This window comes from Ranitomeya imitator, chromosome 1 (genome assembly GCF_032444005.1).
Source record: "Ranitomeya imitator isolate aRanImi1 chromosome 1, aRanImi1.pri, whole genome shotgun sequence".
NCBI classification, from domain to species: Eukaryota; Metazoa; Chordata; class Amphibia; order Anura; family Dendrobatidae; genus Ranitomeya; species Ranitomeya imitator.
This window is the reverse complement of record NC_091282.1, coordinates 716,414,344-716,440,240: the sequence shown is the minus strand read 5'-3', so window position 1 is coordinate 716,440,240 and position 25,897 is coordinate 716,414,344. Positions and strand designations below refer to the sequence as shown.

Below are 25,897 nucleotides of genomic sequence, written 5' to 3'. Positions count from 1 at the left end.
TGACCGACTTTGAACTTCAATATTCTTTAAAATATTCAAGATGCGGCTCTGAAACCCGTGGCCGACCGACCCATCCTCATTTAAGTCAATCAACCACAAGTTTCAGAACCGCATCTTGAACACCCCAAAAAATACCAAAGTTCAAAATAGGTCTCCCCAGACCAAACAGAACAGCAGGGTTTTAAATTGAAAAATGTAAAGGTCTGGAGCTTACTCTACTCTTGACATCTTTAAGTTTTGGCAGAATTTCCAGCCCAAATCCATCTGCTTGTCCTCTCGTCCGGTTGCCTCCATTCATATAGTTTCCAAAGGCAAGAATTAAGCCCATTATGTCTTTTACAGCAGCCAATTCCAACAAGCTCTGAAAAATAAACACAGCAATGTACCAACGTCTACAATGATGTCCCACAGTCACTAGAATAGGGGGAACCCCAAGCAAGAAGTTCATTGTGATCGCTCAACTGTACCGTAAATGAGATTAAATAGCATAATGGTTAAAACATTTAAATGGAAAATCAGCACAAAGTCCATTGGGTTAATGGAGACAACTGAGTACTCTACACTTCAGTTTCCGTCAGGTTCGTAGACTTTAAATCTATGAAACAAGTGCAAAAAAAAAGCTCCATCAAACCTCCACTTACAACTTAACAAATCTTTGTCCCAAAGTTTTAGGTCGAAAACTAAAGAAAGCAGTCAGGCTATATGCACACGTTGCGGATTTTGCTGCGGATCCGCAGCGGATTGGCCGCTGCGGATTCGCAGCCGATTTCCTAGAGTTTACAGTACAATGTAAACCTATGGAAAACAAAATCCGCAGTGCACATGCTGCGGAAAAAAAACACGTGGAAACTACGCGTGTTGGTTATTCTGCTGCATGTCAATTCTTTGTGCAGATTCCGCAGCGGTTTACACCTGCTCCTTAATAGGAATCCGCAGATGTAAAACCGCGGAAAAACCGTGGTAAATCCACGGTAATTCCGCAGTGTGGATTTCCTGCGGATTTACCAAAATCAGTGCGGAAAAATCTGAACACCTTTCCGCAACGTGTGCACATACCCTAAAGCCTTACATGACTTGGATCTGCATTATACCATAAGTTTTAAAAACTACTGGGAAAAATACAAATTTATGAGCAAGAACATTTTTAGTTGACAAAGATTTTAAGAGCATACTTTTGAGAATGCAATAATTAAAGTATTATATAAAAGTTATTCCCAAAATAGCGATTCACTACTTCATAGGACTGTCAATTCCGAGAAAAGGGCTCTGATCAGCTTTCTCCAGTAGATCCATAAACAACAAATTACCATAAGTTAATTGCACTGATCACCTGCTTTCATCTATACGGTACCTTCTTCCAAAGCGCCATTCTCTGGATCATTGAAAGGACATTCAGTAACACTCACCTTGCAGATCTGTGTGACTATGTCTATTTTCCTATGAACTGAGCCAATTCCTTCCGCAAAGACGGACTGGAAAATTATACACTTTGCTCGCTGTGTAAAATTTGGGATCTGAGATAACTCGTATAAAAACCTGGATAAAAAAAAATACCCTTTTGAAATCTATGAGCAAAAGAAAACAGGTCATTAAACATATACTAAAAAATAATTACCATATTTTTCAGTCTATAAGACACTTTTCTCCTTCAAAATTTTGGAAGAAAGGGGGAGGGGTGCGTCTTACAGTCTGGATGTACCTTATATATGTCCCCTGTGGCTGTGGATGGGAGAGAAGTAGCAGCAGAAGAGCGGGTCACAGGAGGCAGGATCCAGCTGCTGCGGCTAACACTGTGCACGTTGTTGAATGAATATTCACTGCTCTCAGCTACCCATAATCCCTCCCACCTCAAGGCACTGAGCTGGCACCGAGAGGTGGGAGGTACTATGGGAATGGAGAGAAGTGAATATATATTCTCTTTAATAGCAGGCACATGTAATCGCACAGCAGCTGCAGGAAGTCGGAGGCTGCAGCTAACACTGTGCCTGCTATTAAAGAAAATGAATATTCACTGCTCTTCATGCCCATAATCCCAGGTGTGGAGCACAATGCATATTTCGACAGCTGACCTCAGTGTTTGAGGGCGCATGGCAGTGACGTCATGCGCTGTTACATGCTCAAAAAAGCTGCTGGTATCAGAACAGGACGCAGCTGCGAGGGAGGGGAGGGAAGGCAAGTAGAATGTTTTTTTTTTTCTTTTTTCTGTGTGCAGCGTGATGGGGCCATGTATAACAGGATGGGGATGGTGGCAATATATACCAGGATGGGGATGAGTCCATGTATACCAGGATGGGGGTGGTGGCCATATATAGCAGGATGGGGATGAAGGGGCCATGTATACCAGGATGGGGATGGTGGCCATGTATACCAGGATGGTGATGGTGGCCATGTATACAAGGATGGGGATTATGGCCATGTATACAAGGATGGGGATTGTGGCCATGTATACAAGGATGGGGATGGTGGCCATGTGTACAAGAATGGGGATGGTGTCCATATATAGCAGGATGGGGATGAAGGGGCCATGTATACCAGGATGGGGATGATGGCCATATATAGCAGGATGGGGATGAAAGGGCCATGTATACCAGGATGTGGAGGGGTGGAGGGTGGCCATATATACCAGGATGGTGGATGGTGGCCATGTATACCAGGATGGGGATGATGGCCATGTAAACCAGGATGGGGATGATGGCCATCTATACCAGGATGGGGATGGTGGCCATATATAGCAGGATGGGGATGAAGGGGCCATGTATACCAGGATGGGGATGGTGGCCATGTATACAAGGATGGGGATGGTGGCCATATATAGCAGGATGGGGATGAAGGGGCCATGTATACCAGGATGGAGAGGGTGGCCATATATATCAGGATGGGGATGGCGATGGTGGCCATATACAGTACAGACCAAAAGTGTGGACACACCTTCTCATTTAAAGATTTTTCTGCATTTTCATGACTATGAAAATTGTATATTCACACTGAAGGCATCAAAACTATGAATTAACACATGTTGAATTATATACTTAAAAAAGTGTGAAACAACTGAAATTATTTCTCATTCTAGGTTCTTCAAAGTCGCCACCTTTTGCTTTGATGACTGCTTTGCACACTCCTGGCATTCTGTTGATGAGCTTCAAGGGGTAGTCGCTGGGAATGGTTTTCACTTCACAGGTGTGCTTTGTCAGGTTCAATAAATGGGATTTCTTGCCTTATAAATGGTGTTGGGACCATCAGTTGTGTTGTGCAGAAGTCTGGTGGATACACAGCTGATAGCCCTACTGAATAGACTGTTAGAATTTGTATTATGGCAAGAAAAAGCAGCTAAGTAAAGAAAAACGAGTGGCCATCATTACTCTAAGAAATGAAGGTCAGTCAGTCCCAAAAATTGGGAAAAGTTTGAAAATGTCCCCAAGTGCAGTGGCAAAAACCATCAAGCGCTACAAAGAAACTGGCTCACATGAGGACCGCCCCAGGAAAGGAAGACCAAGAGTCACCTCTGCTTCTGTGGATAAGTTTATCCGAGTCACCAGCCTCAGAAATCGCAGGTTAACAGCAGCTCAGATTAGAGACCAGGTCAATGCCACACAGAGTTCTAGCAGCAGACTCCTCTCTACAACAACTGTTAAGAGGAGACTTTGTGCAGCAGGCCTTCATGGTAAAATAGCTGCTAGGAAACCACTGCTAAGGACAGGCAACAAGCAGAAGAGACTTATTTGGGCTAAAGAACACAAGGAATGGACATTAGACCAGTGGAAATCTGTGCTTTGGTCTGATGAGTCCAAATTTGAGATCTTTGGTTCCAACCACATTGTCTTTGTGCAACGCAGAAAAGGTGAACGGATGGATTCTACATGCCTGGTTCCCACCGTCAAGCATGGAGGAGGTGGTGTGATGGTGTGGGGGTGCTTTGCTGGTGACACTGTTGGGGATTTATTCAAAATTGAAGGTATACTGAACCAGCAAGGCTGCCACAGCATCTTGCAGCGGCATGTTATTCCATCCGGTTTGCGTTTAGTTGGACCATCATTTATTTTTCAACAGGATAATGACCCCAAACACACCTCCAGGCTGTGTAAGGGCTATTTGACCAAGAAGGAGAGTGATGGGGTGCTACGCCAGATGACCTGGCCTCCACAGTCACCAGACCTGAACCCAATCGAGATGGTTTGGGGTGAGCTGGATCGCAGAGTGAAGGCAAAAGGGCCAACAAGTATTAAGCATCTCTGGGAACTCCTTCAAGATTGTTCGAAGACCATTCCCAGTGACTACCTCTTTTGAAGCTCATCAAGAGAATGCCAAGAGTGTGCAAAGCAATCATCAAAGCAAAAGGTGGCTACTTTGAAGAACCTAGAATATAAGACATAATTTCAGTTGTTTCACACTTTTTTGTTAAGTATATAATTCCACATGTGTTAATTCATAGTTTTGATGCCTTCAGTGTGAATGTAAAATTTTCATAGTCATTAAAATTCAGAAACATCTTTAAATGAGAAGGTGTGTCCAAACTTTTGGTCTGTACTGTATACCAGGATAGTGATGGTGGCCACATATACCAGGATGGGGATGGGGACCATATTTATACCAGGATGAAGATGGGGACCATGTATACCAGAATGGGGATGGGGGCCATGTATACCAGGATGGGGAGCTATGTCTACCAGGATGTGGAGCTGTGTGTACCAGGATGGGGAGCCATGTATACCAGGATGGGGACATATATATCAGGATGGGGAGGGCATATATATACTAGGATGGGGATATTACCCTTATAGCAGTGTCAGTAGCAGCTCCACCCCCCCCCCTTCCATAACAGTATGTAGTGACCACATTTTTCCTTCAAGTTTTTTTTTCTACTTTCCTCATCCAAAACTTAGGTGTGCCTTATAGTCTGAAAAATTCAGTAGTTTTAGCAAAAAGCTAAGTGGCTCCAACACAATGAGCCATCACCCAAACTTGGCATTCACATAACTAGCTTATATTGGAATCGCTCATCTAACGATAGATACAGATTTCAGTGACATTATTAACTGCAATATTATAAAATGACTAGGAGCAGATGTCATGGCTCTTACTGTTCGGGTTTGTCCAGCAGCTTCACATTTTCTGCAGTAGAGGTCTCATAATGCTTTTTGATAGTTTCCAGCTCATCCTTTTGAGCCCTCTAAATAATATAAAAAAGGCAAAAATTAGTTATGTATGCATGTTATATTTACACGATTTATATACACACTATTGGAATTAAAATAAAAAAGTAATATCTTGGCTCAGCTACTATGTAATCATTTAATTACTATGCAAACAAATATATACAAAAGGTTTTATCACTATAATTATGTTGCTCAGAAACATATGGACATTACTGCAGACAAGATATCACATGATGGATGTAACTGCAAGATAGCAGGTTGTCTATATTGTCCGCCTAAAGTCTTGTACAGTGATAAAAAATTGAGACTGTTTATCTAACAGGCAAACTGTACTAAGATTACAAGAACCACCCAACCGCATTATAGGCAAAAAACGGTTACATCAGCAATGAAATATAAAAATAGTAGCACTAGGTGATGTGAAATTTAGACAGTTAATATGTACTTACATTTTCGTACAAAGCTTCTAATGTTTCCAGATCAACTACTGAATCATCTACATTTAAGATAGCTGTGGAAAGAAAAATCAAACATTATTGAGAGAATAAAATTATCTACATGCTTCAAAGCACAAATATTCTGGTTGATGATTTGTATTGGGATAAAACTAGATTAGAAACACTTTGTAGACAGATTACACAAATCAGAGTAAAGCAGTCATCAAAACCAATGAAAGAAATGGTCTGATAATTTTTTTAGCGCCTTTTCCCTCAAGTAATCACAGACTTGTGGCTAGGGAAGACCCAACCATCCATTCCATTTAAAAAGCTGTAGATGATGTGTGGTGTATCCTTAGCCACCAGTTCGTCATGTCTAACCTGACCAAGGGAAAAAAAGTAGTAAGAAAGGAAACATCAAATCAAAATGCCTATGAACAATGTGTTTGAGGGTCAAAAAGAAATTAAGGTTGAAATTTACGCAAAAAGCACTGCCCAAATAAATAGTAATGTCTGAAAGCAATTCTTTTACCGTAGGGTTTAAGGTTTTGCTCTGGTTTTTGTTTTGTTATTCCAAGTGCACAAGCATTAGGATATGTGCATATATGTACAGCCACAGTCCAGTCTGTATATAGATTTTATTACTCTACAGAGCACAATTTGCTTGTATGTACAAATTCCTTCCAAGACATTAATCAAATTTTTCCAAGAATACATTTAATCAAGTATCTCCTTAGCCAGCAATTTTAGACAACAGTTTCACAACAAATTCTAACTGCAAGAGGATTGTGTGTCAGCAATTTTGGTTTCCTTATTCGGTAAAAGATACTTAAAAATTATACCCAGTCTGTAGGAAGTGCACTGTTACAGATGGTTCTTTTAATCTGTCAAATTGCTGACAATGGTCCTAATAGCAAGGAGCAAAGTTTCATCACAGTGATGACCTTAAGGCTAGGGTCTGGGTCAGACAGCCAAAGATTCTCTCATTCGCGATAATTGGACCAATTATGCAAATCGCATTCTGATTGGAGTTTGATCTGATTCTCTCAGAAGAGGAGTAGATGGAGAACAAAATTTCTCCATCTTCTCCACAGTGTCAGTGTTGGTCAAACATTGGATCAAACTGGGACATGCAGCGATATTTTCTCTCAGAACATCGTGGTCCGAGGACAAAAAAGTTAAAAAAATCGACCAACATAGACTACCATTGGTCCGGGTGCAATCCAATGTTTTCTCTGTATATGTACGGCAGGTCTCAAAGCAATTAATCCTTCCAAGTAAATTTGCATAAAAGCAAGGGAATTTTAAAGATTATGGTTAAGGTGTATGAGTAGCAAATTAAATTGAACAGGTGCTGAACCTGCACCTTACTTGGCTAGCTGTATTCGGGTGCTTTATATTGTGTTTTGGCACCCATTCAGTGGCTCTGTCAGGGCTTACATTTGAAACTCATGCGCTGAAGGGGCCATAGACTATATTGGTGTTGGCAGAGCGATCATGCACTCTGACGTGCATCATTTTCGGGCCTGTACATGCCTACTGGAGGCGGACACTCAGAAGTAGTGGACTGCATCTGGGTTCCCATTTCCAGCAGACGTATGTGCCTGAAAATAATGTACGTTAGTGCACATGTCCGCTCTGTCAGCACCATTACATTCTATGGCCATGTCGACGCATACATCCGAATCCCGTTTTGCATGGGTTTCAAGCCCCGACAGAGTCACTAAATAAACGTGTGTAAACGCAATGTGAAAACACCCTAACAAAGCCAACCTCTTCCTGTAATATCAGTAAACCAAGCTTTCTCCAATTGCTGCAGTTTAACCATCTAATTGCTGCTCTTAATCACTAAGAGCCAGGGGGCGTAACTGCAATAGGGGCAGGGTATGCAATCACAACCGGGCCCTGGAGCCAAAGGGCTCCAATTAATCCTTTTGGTCTATATGAAAAGACTAATATACTATTAAAGAATTGCAATAATTGTGGGCCGCATTGATGATTTTGCATTGAGAACCATGAACTTCAAGTTACATCACTGCTAAGAATAGCATTCAAATAGAGTGATTTGCCAGTGGGCTTGTAAAACAGCTTTAATTTACCCCCTCAAGATACAATTGTGGGGTGCAGATTGAAGGCCCCCATTACTGCCATGCTGGGCTTCACAGGAAGATGCCAATTATATTATTTCAATACTACAGTAAACTAGAAGATCAACTATCGCAGATTCGAGTACCCTTGGTGACAAAAAGTAATGTAAAAAAGTATATAGTTTTAAACAAAAAAATAAAGTTAAATTCCTCTCGCACTTCTAAGTTTAAAAATAAAATGCAGCGTAAATATATTGATTTGCAATGATACTATATGCAAAAATCTGATAAATACAAAGTTAATTAAACCATAAGTTAAAAGAAATTAAATGAAAAAAAACCCACTAGATTTGTAATTTATCAGCCTTCGCGCTTTTCAAATAAGTCAATAAAAAACCTTTTAAGCATATCAAAATGGTTTCAATAAAAAAAAAAAAATCAGCTCTGTGTAAAAAAAAAAAAAAAGAAGCTTTTACAAAACCTCTAGTAATGGAAAAAAAAGTTATGGGTCTCAGAAAATATTTTAAAAAAATACAAGTTTGGTCATAATCACTTTTACAAACAAAACTCGTAAAACATTAGTGGAATTACAGTTAGTGTTTTTATAATTTAACTTTTTGATAGGTTTTTATTATTTTTATCAATTTTTCATACATTGCATGGTAAAATAAATGGTGGTAGTCAAAACTACAACTCATCATGCAAAAAATAGGTACTCATGCGAGTAGGTCAATGGAAAAAAAAAAAGTTATAGCTCATGGAAAGGGTTAAAGAAAAAAGTCAAAGTGCAAAAATCAGCAGATTGTGAAGGGGTTATGTAGCACCTTGAAGTTTTTCACCCAAAGCTTACATCAGCTTAAAATAAAAAGTTAATACACCCTTTATGAATCCCCTGTTGCTTCCTGGGTTTCCCTACATTCTGGCCTGTGTTAATGAGGTTTTGACATGGGCAGGCGTTCAATCATATGTCATTGTCAGAGCATCACTGGAAGTCAGGATGCGGAATCCAGTGAGAACGAGTAAAGAGAGTTCTGGTTAACTTGATACTTTTGGCCATTCTAAGCTATTGATTAAAATTAAAAAAAAAAAAATCAAACTGCCAGAAAATGTAGTCTTAACCCCTTTACCCCCAAGGGTGGTTTGCACGTTAATGACCGGGCCAATTTTTACAATTCTGACCACTGTCCCTTTATGAGGTTATAACTCTGGAACACTTCAATGGATCCTGGTGATTCTGACATTGTTTTCTCATGACATATTGTACTTCATGACAATAGTAAAAATTCTTTGATAGTACCTGCGTTTATTTGTGAAAAAAAACGGAAATTTGGCAAAAATTATGAAAATTTCGCAATTTTCCAACTTTGAATTTTTATGCAATTAAATCACAGAGATATGTCACACAAAATACTTAATAAGTAACATTTCCCACATGTCTACTTTACATCAGCACAATTTTGGAACCAAAATTTTTTTTGTTAGGGAGTTATAAGGGTTAAAAGTTGACCAGCAATTTCTCATTTCTACAACACCATTTTATTTTAGGGACCACATCTCATTTGAAGTCATTTTGAGGGGTCTATATGATAGAAAATACCCAAGTGTGACACCATTCTAAAAACTACACCCCTAAAGGTGCTCAAAACCATATTCAAGAAGTTTATTAACCCTTCTGGTGCTTCACAGAAATTTTTTGAATGTTTAAATAAAAATGAACATTTAACTTTTTTTCACAAAAAATTTAATTCAGCTCCAATTTGTTTTATTTTACCAAGGGTAACAGGAGAAAATGGACCCCAAACATTGTTGTACAATTTGTCCTGAGTATGCCAATACCCCACATGTGGGGGTAAACCACTGTTTGGGCGCATGGCAGAGCTCGGAAGCGAAGGAGTGCCATTTGACTTTTCAATGCAAAATTGACTGGAATTGAGATGGGACGCCATGTTTCGTTTGGAGAGCCCCTGATGTGGCTAAACATTGAAACCCCCCACAAGTGACACCATTTTGGAAAGTAGACCCCCTAAGGAACTTATCTAGAGGTGTGGTGAGCACTTTGACCCACCAAGTGCTTCACAGAAGTTTATAATGTAGAACCGTAAAAATAAAAAATCATATTTTTTCACAAAAATTATCTTTTTGCCCCCAATTTTTTATTCTCCCAAGGGTAAGAGAAGAAATTGGACCCCAAAAGTTGTTGTACAATTTGTCCTGAGTACGCTGATACCCCATATGTGGGGGTAAACCACTGTTTGGGCGGATGGGAGAGCTCGGAAGGGAAGGAGCGCCGTTTGACTTTTCAAAGCAAAATTGACAGGAACTGAGATGGGACGCCATGTTGCGTTTGAAGAGCCACTGATGTGCCTAAACATTGAAACCCCCCACAAATGACACCATTTTGGAAAGTAGACCCCCTAAGGAACTTATCTAGAGGTGTGGTGAGCACTTTGACCCACCAAGTGCTTCACAGAAGTTTATAATGCAGAGCCGTAAAAATTAAACAAAATTTTTTTCCCACAAAAATTATTTTTTAGCCCCCAGTTTTGTATTTTCCTGAGGGTAACAGGAGAAATTGGACCCCAAAATTTGTTGCCCAATTTGTCCTGAGTGCGATGATACACCATATGTGGGGGGAACCACTGTTTGGGCGGATAAGAGAGCTCGGAAGGGAAGGAGTGCCATTTGAATGCAGACTTAGATGGAATGGTCTGCAGGTGTCACATTGCGTTTGCAGAGCCCCTAATGTACCTAAACAGTAGAAACCCCCCACAAGTGACACCATTTTGGAAAGTAGACCCCCTTAGGAACTTATCTAGATGTGTGCTGAGCGCTTTGACCCACCAAGGGCTTCACAGAAGTTTATAATGGAGAGCCGTAAAAATAAAACAAAAATTTTTTCCCACAAAAATTATTTTTTAGCCCCCAGTTTTGTATTTTCCTGAGGGTAACAGGAGAAATTCGACCCCACAATTTGTTGTCCAATTTGTCCTGAGTGCGCTGATACCCCATATGTGGGGGGGAACCACTGTTTGGGCGCATGGGAGGGCTCGGAAGGGAAGGAGCTCCATTTGGAATGAGGACTTAGATGGAATGGTCTGCAGGTGTCACATTGCATTTGCAGAGCCCCTAATGTACCTAAACAGTAGAAACCCCCCACAAGTGACCCCATATTGGAAACTAGACCCCCCAGGGAACTAATCTAGATGTGTTGTGAGAACTCTGAACCCCCAAGTGTTTCACTACAGTTTATAACGCAGAGCCGTGAAAATAAAAAATCCTTTTTTTTTCCCACAAAAAATATGTTTTAGCCCCGAGTTTTGTATTTTCCCAAGGGTAACAGGAGAAATTGGACCCCAAAAGTTGTTGTCCTATTTGTCCTGAGTACGCTGATACCCCATATGTTGGGGTAAACCCCTGTTTGGGCACACGGGAGGGCTCGGAAGGGAAGAAGCACTGTTTTACTTTTTCAACGCAGAATTGGCTGGAATTGAGATCGGACGCCATGTCGCGTTTGGAGAGCCCCTGATGTGCCTAAACAGTGGAAACCCCCCCAATTATAACTGATACCCTAATCCAAACACATCCCTAACCCTAATCCCAACAGTAACCCTAACCACACCTCTAACCCTGACACACCCCTAACCCTAATCCCAACCCTATTCCCAACCGTAAATGTAATCTAAACCCTAACTAACTTTAGCCCCAACCCAAACTGTAGCCCTAGCCCTAACCCTAGCCCTAACCCTAATCCTAACCCTAGCCCTAACCCTAGCCCTAACCCTAGCCCTAACCCTAGCCCTAACCCTAACCCTAACCCTAGCCCTAACCCTAGCCCTAACCCTAGCCCTAATGGGAAAATGGAAATAAATACATTTTTTTAATTTTTCCCTAACTAAGGGGGTGATGAAGGGGGGTTTGATTTACTTTTATAGCGGGTTTTTTAGCGGATTTTTATGATTGGCAGCCGTCACACACTGAAAGACGCTTTTTATTGCAAAAAATATTTTTTGCGTTACCACATTTTGAGAGCTATAATTTTTCTATATTTTGGTCCACAGAGTCATGTGAGGTCTTGTTTTTCGCGGGACGAGTTGACGTTTTTATTGGTAACATTTTCGGGCATGTGACATTTTTTGATCGCCTTTTATTCCGATTTTTGTGAGGCAGAATGACCAAAAACCAGCTATTCATGAATTTCTTTTGGGGGAGGCGTTTATACCGTTCCGCGTTTGGTAAAATTGATAAAGCAGCTTTATTCTTCGGGTCAGTACGATTACAGCGACACCTCATTTATATCATTTTTTTATGTTTTGGCGCTTTTATACGATAAAAACTATTTTATAGAAAAAATAATTATTTTGGCATCGCTTTATTCTTAGGACTATAACTTTTTTATTTTTTTGCTGATGATGCTGTATGGCGGCTCGTTTTTTGCGGGACAAGATGACGTTTTCAGCGGTACCATGGTTATTTATATCTGTCTTTTTGATCGCGTGTTATTCCACTTTTTGTTCGGCGGCATGATAATAAAGCGTTGTTTTTTGCCTCGTTTTTTTTTTTTTTTTTACGGTGTTTACTGAAGGGGTTAACTAGTGGGCCAGTTTAATAGGTCGGGCCGTTACGGACGCGGCAATACTAAATATGTGTACTTTTATTGTTTTGTTTTTTTTATTTAGATATAGAAATGTATTTATGGGAATAATATTTTTTTTTTTTTCATTATTTTGGAATATTATTTTTTACTTTTTTACATTGTCCCAGGGGGGGACATCACAGATCAGTGATCTGACAGTTTGCACAGCACTCTGTCAGATCACTGATCTGACATGCAGCGCTGCAGCCTTCACAGTGCCTGCTCTGAGCAGGCTCTGTGAAGCCACCTCCCTCCCTGCAGGACCCGGATCCGCGGCCATCTTGGATCCGGGGCTGGAGGGAGCAGGGAGGGAGGTGAGACCCTCGCAGCAACGCGATCACATCGCGTTGAAGCGGGGGGCTCAGGGAAGCCCGCAGGGAGCCCCCTCCCTGCGAGAAGCTTCCCTGTACCGCCGGCACATCGCGATCATCTTTGATCGCGGTGTGCCGGGGGTTAATGTGCCGGGGGCGGTCCGTGACCGCTCCTGGCACATAGTGCCGGATGTCAGCTGCGATAGGCAGCTGACACCCGGCCGCGATCGGCGGCGCTCCCCCCGTGAGCGCCGCCGATCGCGCTGGACGTACTATCCCGTCCATGGTCATAGGGGCCCACCCCACATGGACGGGATAGTACGTCCGATGTCAGAAAGGGGTTAAAGGAAAACCATTGTTTAAATTTTTATTTCATAAATTAATAATACATGTGAAAATAAGCAACTGTGTAATATACCTTATCAGAGAAGTCTGCTTCTTTCCATGCCAGAATTGAGATAAAAGATGTCAGTTGGTATGGATAAGATTCTATGTACATAAAAGGTAAAAGGAAGTAGGAGGGAGGAGTTCTGACATTTCCTATCCCAGTAATGAGAGAGTCTTCACTGAATATAGATTGTACCTCAGAATTGAGAATGACTAATCAATTCTGGCAGAAAAAGAAGCATATATCTCGAGAAATTTTACAAAGTTGCTTACTTTTATGTGTGCTATTCATTCAAATGAAAATTAAAATGACGGGTACTCTAACCCCTTTCCGACATTGGTCGTAAATTTACGCCAACGTCTGACTCCCTCCCTTTGGTGTGGGCTCCGGCGGTGAGCCCACATCTTTGCCGCTACATGTCAGCTGTTTTAAGCAGCTGACATGTAACCGGAATAGAAACGGAATCACCATCCATCTGTGGCTATTAACCCGTTAAATGCCGTTGTCAAATGCTGACAGTGGCATATAACTTGCGCTTTAACCATCCGGACGGATATCTGCCCACCGGTGACCCCTGTAACGTGATCGTCACCGGTTCAATGGCATGACAACCAGAGGTCTCCTGGAAACCTCTATGGTTGTCACTGCCGGCTTACTGTTAAGTGAATAATTCTACTCCATAGAGGCAATCTGATCATCACCTCTATGTAGAAGAGTCAGGTTGTGGCAGCTTCTAGTCTCCCATGAAGACAATTGAAACATGCCAAAAGTAAAAAAAAAAAAAAAAAAAGTTTTTAAAAAAATTAGTTAAAATCACCCCCGCTTCACCCCATTCAAAAGAAAAAAAAAAAAAAAATCCAACACATATTTGGTATAGCAGCGTTCAGAATCGCCCGATCTATCAATAAAAAAGGATTAACCTGATCATTAAATGAACGTCGTAGCGAGAGAAAAAAAGTCAAAACGCCTGAATTACGTTTTTTTGGTTGCCACGACACTAAAATGCAATAACGGGCGATTAAAAGATTGTATCTGCACCAAAATGGTATCATTAAAAATGTCAATTCGGCACGTAAAAAATAAGTATATATAGAGTTTGTCACCTGCGCTGGTAAAATGTGTTGATAGGTACAGAATGGACACAGGGAGATTTGTATATCTGCACTAGGGAAAAGGGGGTTATGTTGCTTTGATAGTCAGGGAGCAGTGTAGAGGCAATCGCTGGTGATTTGTACTTTTATTGCACCTTAATTAGAGAGATAATTAGCATTTACACTTACTAGATTGATCTGAAGTGATGCCTTAAGGTCACCTCCCGGTCAGATTTCTGATGGTTGGTGTCTGTTCACTCCCATGTTGCGGGGCTATGGGACTGGAGGCTAGTGCAGGAGCGCTCTCTCCTGTTGAATTCCTCCTCGCTGGTCACAGAGAATTAGGCTGAACCACCAGCCCTGACGAAGGAGGTTTGCATCCTTCGAAACGCGTTGGTTAGCATTGTCCCTCTCACGCGCCCGTCTATCCAAGCTGTCCATCTAGCTCTGTGACGTCACATTCCTTTCATGCCCCTTCTACACTCCGCCACTTCTTCGGCGTCGCTTCCGGCCGGGGCACTCCTGAGGCTGGCGGGTTCAGCCTAATTCTCTGTGATTCACTTCAGATCAACCTAGTAAGTGTACATGCTAATTATCTCTCTAATTAACCCCTTCCCGACCTTTGACGCATACGCTGCGTCATGAAAGTCGGTGCCATTCCGACCCATGACGCAGCATATGCGTCATGGAAAGATCGCGTCCCTGCAGGCCGGGTGAAAGGGTTAACTCCCATTTCACCCGATCTGCAGGGACAGGGGGAGTGGTAGTTTAGCCCAGGGGGGGTGGCTTCACCCCCTCGTGGCTACGATCGCTCTGATTGGCTGTTGAAAGTGAAACTGTCAATCAGAGCGATTTGTAATATTTCACCTAAAAAACTGGTGAAATATTACAATCCAGCCATGGCCGATGCTGCAATATCATCGGCCATGGCTGGAAACACTTATGTGCACCCACCCCACTCCTCCGATCGCCCCCCCAGTCCCCCGATCTGTGGTCCGCTCCCCTCCGTCCTGTGCTCCGCTCCCCCGTCCTCCTGCCCGCTCCCCCCGTGCACCAATCAGACCCCCCGCGCTCCAATCAAACCCCCCCCCCCGTGCTCCGATCCACCCCCCCCCCGCACAGCGATCCCTCACCCCGTGCTCCAATCCTCCCCCGTGCTCCAATCCTCCCTCCCGTGTTCCGATCCACCCCCCCCATGCTCCGATCCACCCCCCCGTGCTCCGACGCCCCCCCCGTGCCCTGATCTCCCCCCCTTATACTTACCTAGCCGCCCGAGGTCCGTCCGTCTTCTTTCCTGGGCGCCGCCATCTTCCAAAATGGCGGGCGCATGTGCAGTGCGCCCGCCGAATCTGCCGGCCGGCAGATTCGTTCCAGAGGGAATTTTGATCACTGAGATAGATTATATCTCAGTGATCAAAATAAAAATAGTAAATGACCCCCCCCCTTTGTCACCCCCATAGATAGGGACAATAAAAAAATAAAGAATTTTTTTTTTTTTCACTAAGGTTGGGGTAAGAACTAGGGTTAGGGTTAGGGTTAGGGGTAGGGTTAGGGTTAGGGTTAGGGTTTCGGTATGTGCACACATATTCTGGTCCTATGCGGATTTTTCCGCAGCGGATTTGAAAAATCCACAGTGCTAAACCGCTGCCGATTTATGGCGGATTTACCGCGGTTTTTCTGCGCATTTCACTGCGGTTTTACAACTGCGATTTTCTATTGGAGCAGTTGTAAAACCGCTGCGGAATCCGCAGAAAGAAGTGACATGCTGCGGAATGTAAACCGCTGCGTTTCTGTGCAGTTTTTCCGCAGCATGTGTACAGCGATTTTTGGTTCCCATAGGTTCACATTGAACTGTAAACTCATGGGAAACTGCTGCGGATCCGCAGCATTTTCTGCAGCGTGTGCACATACCTTTAGAATTAGGCTATGTGCACACGGTGCGGATTTGGCTGAGGATCCGCAGCAGTGTTCCATCAGGTTTACAGTACCATGTAAACATATGGAAAACCAAATCCGCTGTGCCCATGGTGCGGAAAATACCGCGCGGGAACGCTGCGTTGTATTTTCCGCAGCATGCCAATTCTTTGTGCGGATTCCGCAGCGTTTTACACCTGTTCCTCAATAGGAATCCGCATGTGAAATCCGCACAAAAAAACACTGGAAATCCGCGGAAAATCCGCAGGTAAAACGTAGTGCCTTTTACCCGCGGATTTTTCAAAAATGGTGCTGAAAAATCTCATACGAATCCGCAACGTTGGCACATAGCCTTAGGGTTGGGTTGGAATTAGGGTTGTGGTTAGGGTTAGGGGTGTGTTGGGGTTAGGGTTGTGGTTAGGGGTGTGTTGGGGTTAGGGTTGTGATTAGGGTTATGGCTACAGTTGGGATTAGGGTTAGGGGTGTGTTGGGGTTAGTGTTGGAGGTAGAATTGAGGGGTTTCCACTGTTTAGGCACTTCAGGGGGTCTCCAAACGCAACATGGCGCCACCATTGATTCCAGCCAATCTTGTATTCAAAAATTCAAATGGTGCTCCCTCACTTCCGAACCCCGACGTGTGCCCAAACAGTGGTTTACCCCCACATATGGGGTACCAGCATACTCAGGACAAACTGCGCAACAATTACTGGGGTCCAATTTCTCCTGTTACCCTTGAGAAAATAAAAAATTGCTTGCTAAAACATCATTTTTGAGGAAAGAAAAATGATTTTTTATTTTCACGGCTCTGCGTTGTAAACGTCTGTGAAGCACTTGGGGGTTCAAAGTGCTCACCACGTATCTAGATAAGTTCCTTGGGGGGTCTAGTTTCCAAAATGGGGTCACTTGTGGGGGGTTTCTACTGTTTAGGCACACCAGGGGCTCTGCAAACGCAACGTGACGCCCGCAGACCATTCCATCAAAGTCTGCATTTCAAAAGTCACTACTTCCCTTCTGAGCCCCCACGTGTGCCCAAACAGTGGTTTACCCCCACACATGGGGTATCAGCGTACTCAGGAGAAACTGGACAACAACTTTTGTGGTCCAATTTCTCCTGTAACCCTTGGGAAAATAAAAAATTCTGGGCTAAAAAATTATTTTTGAGGAAAGAAAACGTATTTATTATTTTCACTGCTCTGTGTTATGAACTTCTGTGAAGCACTTGGGGGTTCAAAGTGCTCACCTCACATCTAGATAAGTTCCTTTCGGGGTCTAGTTTCCAAAATGGGGACACTTGTGGGGGGTTTCTACTGTTTAGCCACATCAGGGGCTCTGCAAACGCAACGTGACGCCCACAGAGCATTCCATCAAAGTCTGCATTTCAAAACGTCACTACTTCACTTCCGAGCCCCAGCATGTGCCTAAACAGTGGTTTACCCCCACATATGGGGTATCAGCGTACTCAGGAGAAAGTGGACAACAACTTTTGGGGTCAAATTTCTCCTGTTACCCTTGGGAAAATAAAAAATTGCGGGCTAAAATTCATTTTTGAGAAAATAATTTTTTTTTTTTTTTTCATGGCTCTGCGTTATAAACTTCTGTGAAGCACTTGGGGGTTCAAAGTCCTCACTACACATCTAGATTAGTTCCTTTGGGGGTCTAGTTTCCAAAATGGGGTAATTTGTGGGGGATCTCCAATGTTTAGGCACACAGGGGCTCTCCAAACGCGACATGGTGTCCGCTAATGATTGGAGATAATTTTCCATTTAAAAAGCCAAATGGCGTGCCTTCCCTTCTGAGCCCTGCCGTGCGCCCAAACAGTGGTTTACCCCCACATATGGGGTATCTGCATACTCAGGACAAACTGGACAACAACATTTGTGGTCCAATTTCTCCTATTACCATTGGCAAAATAGGAAATTCCAGGCTAAAAAATCATTTTTGAGAAAATTATTTTTTATTTTCATGGCTCTGCATTATAAACTTCTGTGAAGCACCTGGGGGTTTAAAGTGCTCAGTATGCATCTAGATAAGTTCCTTGGGGGGTCTAGTTTCCAAAATGGGGTCACTTGTGGGGGAGCTCCATTGCATAGGCACACAGGGGCTCTCCAAATGCGACATGGTGTCCGCTAACAATTGGAGCTAATTTTCCATTCAAAAAGTTAAAAGGCGCGCCTTCCCTTCCGAGCCCTGCCGTGTGCCCAAACAGTGGTTTACCCCCACATATGAGGTATCGGCGTACTCGGGAGAAATTGCTCAACAAATTTTAGGATCCATTTTATCCTGTTGCCCATGTGAAAATGAAAAAATTGAGGCGAAAATAAATTTTTTGTGAAAAAAAAAGTACTTTTTCATTTTTACGGATCAATTTGTGAAGCACCTGAGGGTTTAAAGTGCTCACTAGGCATCTAGATAAGTTCCTTGGGGGGTCCAGTTTCCAAAATGGGGTCACTTGTGGGGGAGCTCCAATGTTTAAGCACACAGGGTCTCTCCAAACGCGACATGGTGTCCGCTAACGATGGAGATAATTTTTCATTCAAAAAGTCAAATGGCGCTCCTTCCCTTCCGAGCCTTACCATGTGCCCAAACAGTGGTTTACCCCCACATGTGAAGTATCGGTGTACTCAGGAGAAATTGCCAAACAAATTTTAGGATCCATTTTATCCTGTTGTCCATTTGAAAATGAAAAAATTGAGGCTAAAAAACTTTTTTTGTGAAAAAAAAGTACTTTTTCATTTTTACGGATCAATTTGTGAAGCACCTGGGGGTTTAAAGGGCTCACTATGCATCTAGATAAGTTCCTTGGGGCGTCTAGTTTCCAAAATGGGGTCACTTGTGGGGGAGCTCCAATTTTTAGGCACACGGGGGCTCTCCAAATGTGACATGGTGTCCGCTAAAGAGTGCAGCCAATTTTTCATTCAAAAAGTCAAATGGCGCTCCTTCCCTTCCAAGCCCTGCCGTGCGCCCAAACAGTGGTTTACCCCCACATATGAGGTATCAGCGTACTCAGGACAAATTGGACAACAACTTATGTGGTTCAGTTTCTCCTTTTACCATTGGGAAAATAAAAAAATTGTTGCTGAAAAATCATTTTTGTGACTAAAAAGTTAAATGTTCATTTTTTCCTTCCATGTTGCTTCTGCTGCTGTGAAGCACCTGAAGGGTTAATAAACTTCTTGAATGTGGTTTTGTGCACCTTGAGGGGTGCAGTTTTTAGAATGGTGTCACTTTTGGGTATTTTCAGCCATATAGACCCCTCAAACTGACTTCAAATGTGAGGTGGTCCCTAAAAAAAATGGTTTTGTAAATTTCGTTGTAAAAATGAGAAATCGCTGGTCAAATTTTAACCCTTATAACTTCCTAGCAAAAAAAAATTTTGTTTCCAAAATTGTGCTGATGTAAAGTAGACGTGTGGGAAATGTTATTTATTAACTATTTTGTGTCACATAACTCTCTGGTTTAACAGAATAAAAATTCAAAATGTGAAAATTGCGAAATTTTCAAAATTTTCGCCAAATTTCCGTTTTTATCACAAATAAACACAGAATTTATTGACCTAAATTTACCACTAACATGAAGCCCAATATGTCACGAAAAAACAATCTCAGAACCGCTAGGATCCGTTGAAGCGTTCCTGAGCTCAATGACTATGGCAGGTACGAGTTCTATCCTTTAAAAACAATGATAGAACTCATATGCATAAAAACAAATGTCTAAAATAGACCTTAGTTCATGCTATCTTTCACAAGCACAGGGAACAAAATTACAGGACTCAATTTCGCAGACAAGGGCACAGGAAGGAGCCTACCGATACAGTAAACCAATTTGAACTCACTGAGGCAAAAGTACAGTCCAGTAAAATCCTATTAAAATGTTTCTGCACAAAAGAATTACTACCAAACAACACTGAAGCATGGTTTAAGTTCCCTGCAGGATTGTGGTTTTTGTTGTAAATGTTTTAATATTTATAAACTTTTCAAATAACTTTTTAATGCATTACTTTAGCAGTTTTCGAGGCCAAAGAATTCTGCCCAATTTCATATGTGAAATCCTTTTTCCAATTATTTTTAAAGGATATTATGAGTTTATAAATTTAGGAGCCATCCTTTGTTGTATTTCTGCAAGTGTTGTTTTCTCTGAACCTCTACAAATATAACTCGCGTTCTGTCGTCTGCTCTTCTAATGTCCATACAGAGCTTTTTACTTTTGTTTCCTGCGATTCCTGTCATAACTACTTTTCTTTCCTCATAAAAGTTTGCTTCTACTTTAAATAAAGTTGGCCAACCCAGTGTGCCAGAATAATATTTAGTTTACAGAATCATGTTGCCGGGACATACTTTCCCATTGTAAACTTCCAGTTTGAAGAGAAGGGAGCCTTTTAAAATTTTTACATGTTTTTCTTCCTTTGCAAAGATCATCATTTTCATTCTGTTTTCACTTATGTTTTTTTTTTACTTAGAATCTAACTTTGTAAAAGCCTTTGACTATACCATTCAATTTAAAAGAACCCTGTCACCAGGTTTGAATGATATGTGATACTTCCACCATCTTTCAGACCTGATATACAGCATTCTATAATGCTGTATACAAGCCCCCAACCTGACCTGAAAGAGAAGAAAAAGAGCTTTTATTATACTCACCTCTTGGACGGGGCAGTACCGTCCGAGGGATGCCGCTGGTCCTGGTCCAGCCCCTCTCTTCGTCTTAGAATTGCCACCCTTCATCTTGCTCGATACATCCCTACCTCATTCACACAGTCTTTCTGGCATTGCGCTCCTGCACAGGCATATTTCTCTGCTATCGAGGGCAGAGTAAAGTACTGCAGTGCTCAGGTGCCGGGAAAGGTCAAAGAGCAACGGTGCATGTGCACTACAGTACTTTGCTCTGCCCTAGTCAGGGCAGAGAAGTATGCCTGTGCAGGAGCGTGATGCTGGGAAGACTGTGAAAAATTTGAAGATGATGCAAAGCTAGGAGGGATAGCTTACACTAGACAAGACAGAGAAGGGATTCAGAAGGAACTAGATAAGCTTGAACAATGATTAGTAACTAATAGAATGGTATTTAACGGGGAGAAATGCAAAATTCTACATCTGGGCAAGAAAAACAAAAATTACATCAACAGAATGGGAGGAATAGAACTAAGCAACAGCACATGAGAATACTTGGGTATACTAATTGATCACAAACTGTTCATAAGTCAGCAGCGTGATGAAGCAGCAAAAAAGGCAAACAATTCTAAGATGTATTAAGAGAAGCATATAGTCTAGATCATCACGTGAAGTAATTATTACCCCCCTCTACTCCTCACATGAAGGTTTTTGCTGAGGTCTTAGAGCAGAAACTCTCCAAAACCATGAGGATTTCAAAAACCACAAGTTTTCATTAAATAGTGCACTACTTCATATATAGTTATTAAACTGGGAAAAAAATGGCAGTTGCAATGACTAAGTTGTCAAAAAAAAGACTTCAGCAAAAATACCACCAGCAGGTTTCTCAAGTATCTTCCTATGGCAAAAACTCAGTGGGTACACCAATATTTACTAGATGCCATGTACTCATTAATGTCAGAGAGGGTTTGATGCCATTTTTTTTTTTTAGACAACAGGAGTGAATACAAAAGAAAGGTGCATCAGCCTGCTGTCCTGTTTGAGTTCAATTTCTGCCTTGAAAACCGGCATAAAAAACTCCACAGGTATGCATATGTGAAAGAACGACATTTAAAAGACAACCCTATTCACAATGAACCAAAGCTTTGAGTTACTGTTCAAGTCAATTAATTTCAAAAGTAAAATCAAAATTCGACAATGCTTTAATGCATTTAGTGGCCAAGTAAGACACAGAATACTTGAAATATTGTTTCAATGTATAATGTTTAGATCCTTCCAGAATACTGATCTGGTTCAGACAGGTATTCTGAATGCAAAAAAAAAAAAATAGAAGGATGTAAAGGAAGTGACGACTTCTTCCATTTGGTAGCACAGACTTTATAGCCTTCTATTAACAGTAAAGGCAATGTATTTCTTTATATCAGAATTATGGGCTGTAGACACAGATCTCTGATAATTAGAATGATTTATTATGGTTTTCCAATGTGTCTGTATTCTGATGCCATAACTAGGCTGTGAGTGCTCTTGGGACATATATCCATAGAAACTATGTACTAGTACTGACACTTAGAAATTTCATCTGATAGCTTAACTCAACTGCACGGATGCACGGATTTAGATTCCAGACGGTGGTTTGTTTTCAAGCTGAATTATTGTAGTTCTGCACCATTATAGTAGGTCAAAAGAGTATTTTGAACCAGAGTTGTGTATAGGTATAATACTCACACAACTATGGCTGACAACATAGGCACAGAAAAAAGCAAAGAGGGGTCACTGACATCAGAGCTGGGGAGACAGATGGGGAGAGAGACAGGAGAAATTCCTAAAAAGGGTAAACTTGAGTGCATAGCAATGAAACAGCATCAATATAATGACAATACAATACTGTATGCTTCTCAAGTCGTGGGACATGACAGGCAGTAAACAATATGGTCTTTCCAAATTTTGTAATATTGCCAAGCTGAAAAAATTTCAGTGGGTTTCAGTTGAACAGGTGGCTATACAGAATTACGGCAGGTTGATTGAACAGGTACTGCATACGAGGCTTACTTCAGTATAAATGAAGCCATGGAGCAGAAGACAGCGGCCAACCATTGTTTATGGTATTGAAGATGACAAAGAACAGATGACACCACTTTACATTCTCATAAGTGATAAAACCGTCTACATTTTACACCATTTTTATGGCAGCTGTACATTATTAAGCAATGTACTGTTATCTCATTTACCAGCCAGCGGGAGCAGTGTCACAAGGCTCACACCTCCAACAGTCTGAAAAGTGCTAATGTTATGAAGCTTGTCTGCATGAAGCTTGCCAAGTAGTGCAAATTAGACTCATTAAAGCCAGTCTTTCCTGGTGGGTTTTCACTTCCCTCCTACACACACTGTCAACCTCCTGAATATCTCACCTACACCTACCAATAACTCCAAAAGGAAGCAGACGCATGCTGTGCAAGGCTGGTAATTTTATTGGGTTCCTCAACCTTTAAAAATCTGTTACAAGCCTGGTCTGGTTTCTGAATTCCTTTTTTGCAGGGAAATTAAGGCAAACATTTTTATGTGGCCCTACAGTGTCTGCTCACTCCAAAAAGAATTTATACTTAGCAGTGTCATTAGAGCAAACCTGCTCCCATTAGAAAATAATAGCCGTCAGATGGGACATAGAGCAGAGTAGAACCCAGCTCCCAGGCAGGCGCTCATAAAAAGTAAAAGAAAAAACTCGCCGGCTACATTTCACACGCTCCTGTTATTGAATTGTTTTAAGTAGAAACTTTCCTTTGGGTCCTGTGCTTTGACATGCTAAATCCAATATGGTTATACAATTCTCACCTCTGAACACCTCAGGGCTGCAGATGCCACCAGGGGGAAGTTTTACAAGATCTATGAGGATACACGGATCCTGTGACATCCCAAATATTATCCCAAGAGCTTATGGAAAATCCAAATAAAATAGCACTCAGAGAGACATAGGATTGCAATATAAGAGTTAGAGGAAAGATGTTATCATTTGTAAGGCGCCAACGCATTGCACAACACAGTCCACTCATGCCACAGTGAGTGCAATTAAAATGACATATGTGTAAGCACCGAGCCCGCTCCTGTACAGACTACACGCTAAATTCTGCAACATATTCTCCTCTGATTATACCTTAAATTATGTTAAGCAAAATAATGTTAAATGGAAATTTTATCCTAACCCAAACAGTTTACACACCGTGTGTAGAGATGAACCGGACGTCCATAAATAAGACTTATGGTTATAATGGAATAATTGAGACTTCTAGGATTGCAATTGAATCTTGCCCTTTAAAATTTAAGGGATTGTCAGGTTTTGGAAAACCCATATTCCCGATCTGCAGATTTTTAAAAAAAAATAAAAAATAAATTAAAAAATGAGCACACTCACCCTCCCTCGGTCTAGAGCAGAGTCTCACCGGTGTTTGTTGCGTTGAAATCAAGTCAACATCTCTGCAGCCAATCGATGAGCTCTATAGCTCTAAGCATATGGTCTTGTTAATGGAGTACAGTGACTCTTGTGGAATTAATTACTGCAGAGTTGTCAATGTTGCATGAGCGATGCAGATAATTACAAACCCTGGGAGCAGCCTCTGCGATGAACCTGGGTGAGAGTGGGTAAATTACATCTTTTTTCTTCCTTTTTTTATTTTAAGAAAATGCAGCTGTGGGACAAGGTTTGTCTGAAACTGCATAATCCCTTGAGAGTATGACAATTTTTTTTAATACTTTGTTCATGAGATTCTCCCATCCGCAATCACTTTGCCAAAAAGCTCATTTCTAGCATATAGATCCACAGATTTTCTAATGAGTTGTGCCCGGATGTGTGTTTGCTTATGCATGAGCAGAGTGGTTTGAGTGATCGGTGGGGATATCAAGACCTGGACACTCCCATTCTATGGGAAATTTAGGAAGCTCCAACATTTCAAAAATCTTATATACGTTTACACTTTACAGCGGTTAGGTTTAAAAACTCATTTTCATATACACTTTTATTGAATTCAAAATTACAAGAAGGGGTCCATGTTGAGGAACCTTAACTATCAGCGGATGAGGAGTACCTAAAAAGTACATTTCTCGAGTAAGCAACACATTTGTAGAGTACACATGCAGCCTACCTATTTCAATGGGCACTATGTACATCCCTGTACTGGTACTTCAACGGAATTTAACACCTAATTTTAAGTACCATCACTCATTGCTAGGTGTTGATGTGCACAGTGCAAAGTTACGTTCAAGGTGCGCAACTAGAATATATCTTTATTGTTAATTTAAGGCAATCCTATGTTTTCAAGTATCTTCTTGGATTGAGGCTCCAGGAAAAAAATAAGCCTTCAGTAGTTTTGCCAATGATTCATTGGATAAGAGCAAGCACAATTGAGATAAATGAACAACTCAAGGGGACGGACAGTCTTGAAGAAAATGTATTGGTGTTGCCAAATGAGCTTTAAGAGGCCTACAGAGATTGCAACATTTGCAGAAGCCAGAAGTCGATCCCTGGAAGCAAGTTTCTGAATTCTGGGGAAAAATAAAACTTCAAAGAATAGTTTTATACCAACAGCATTTGTAGGCACTCTCCTTTGGCCAAATTAAAAACTCATACAAGAGTCATGTTCAATTAGTGTAACAAGTAGAGAATGCAAATATCGGCACATTCCCAACCAATAGAGTAAATAAAGAAATGCAATCTCCCTACATGAGCACAGCGAAACGTCTAAATCACCATTCATCTAAGCAATCTGTATTTATCCCAGCATTTCAGGGTTTCAACAGCTTTAAATGTCAGGGAGAAAAAGCCTTCCGGAAGTATCAATCCTAAGTATTTACAAAACCAATCGGAAGAAAATCAGGGGGCTAAAAGTATTCATCTAAGGTGACAGCAGCCCCCCTCACTTTACAGGGAGAATGCTAAATATATTCATCATATTGTAACATCTCTTTTCATCTACACATTCCATAGAGTTATTATACTTTCAAATACCTAAAGTATTGTACCAACAATGTACACATCGTGATGCACGTCCTATTGATCTCAGTATGCATGAAATAACACATTTCTCTTGCCATCTACATAACATGTACACTGACTTTTGCATTTATTCATTTATACGGAAAAAAATTCAGTTCTTAAGTAATTACAGAGATGTACATAGTATTGTTTTTCTTTTTGTATAACAAGGGCACAAACCTGAACTAAGAGAATTTCCAAGGGAAAGGGAACACTAGAATCCCACATCCTAGATATCACTGAATGGAATATTTCA

The 25,897-nt window shown here is 41.5% G+C and overlaps 1 protein-coding gene across 3 annotated transcripts in view; it reads right to left on the bottom strand.

Moving 5' to 3' along the window:
* FMN1 (formin 1) overlaps window positions 1-25,897 on the bottom strand; it is a 429,179-nt gene that overhangs the window by 51,660 nt on the left and 351,622 nt on the right. For all 3 annotated transcript variants that reach the window (XM_069732424.1, XM_069732432.1, XM_069732428.1), the window contains 4 exons: window positions 5,603-5,664; window positions 5,079-5,167; window positions 1,407-1,536; window positions 215-361 (listed from right to left, as the gene is read on the bottom strand). In XM_069732424.1, coding sequence (XP_069588525.1) covers window positions 215-361; window positions 1,407-1,536; window positions 5,079-5,167; window positions 5,603-5,664 — 428 coding nt within the window. The remainder of the gene's footprint in view (window positions 1-214; window positions 362-1,406; window positions 1,537-5,078; window positions 5,168-5,602; window positions 5,665-25,897) is intronic.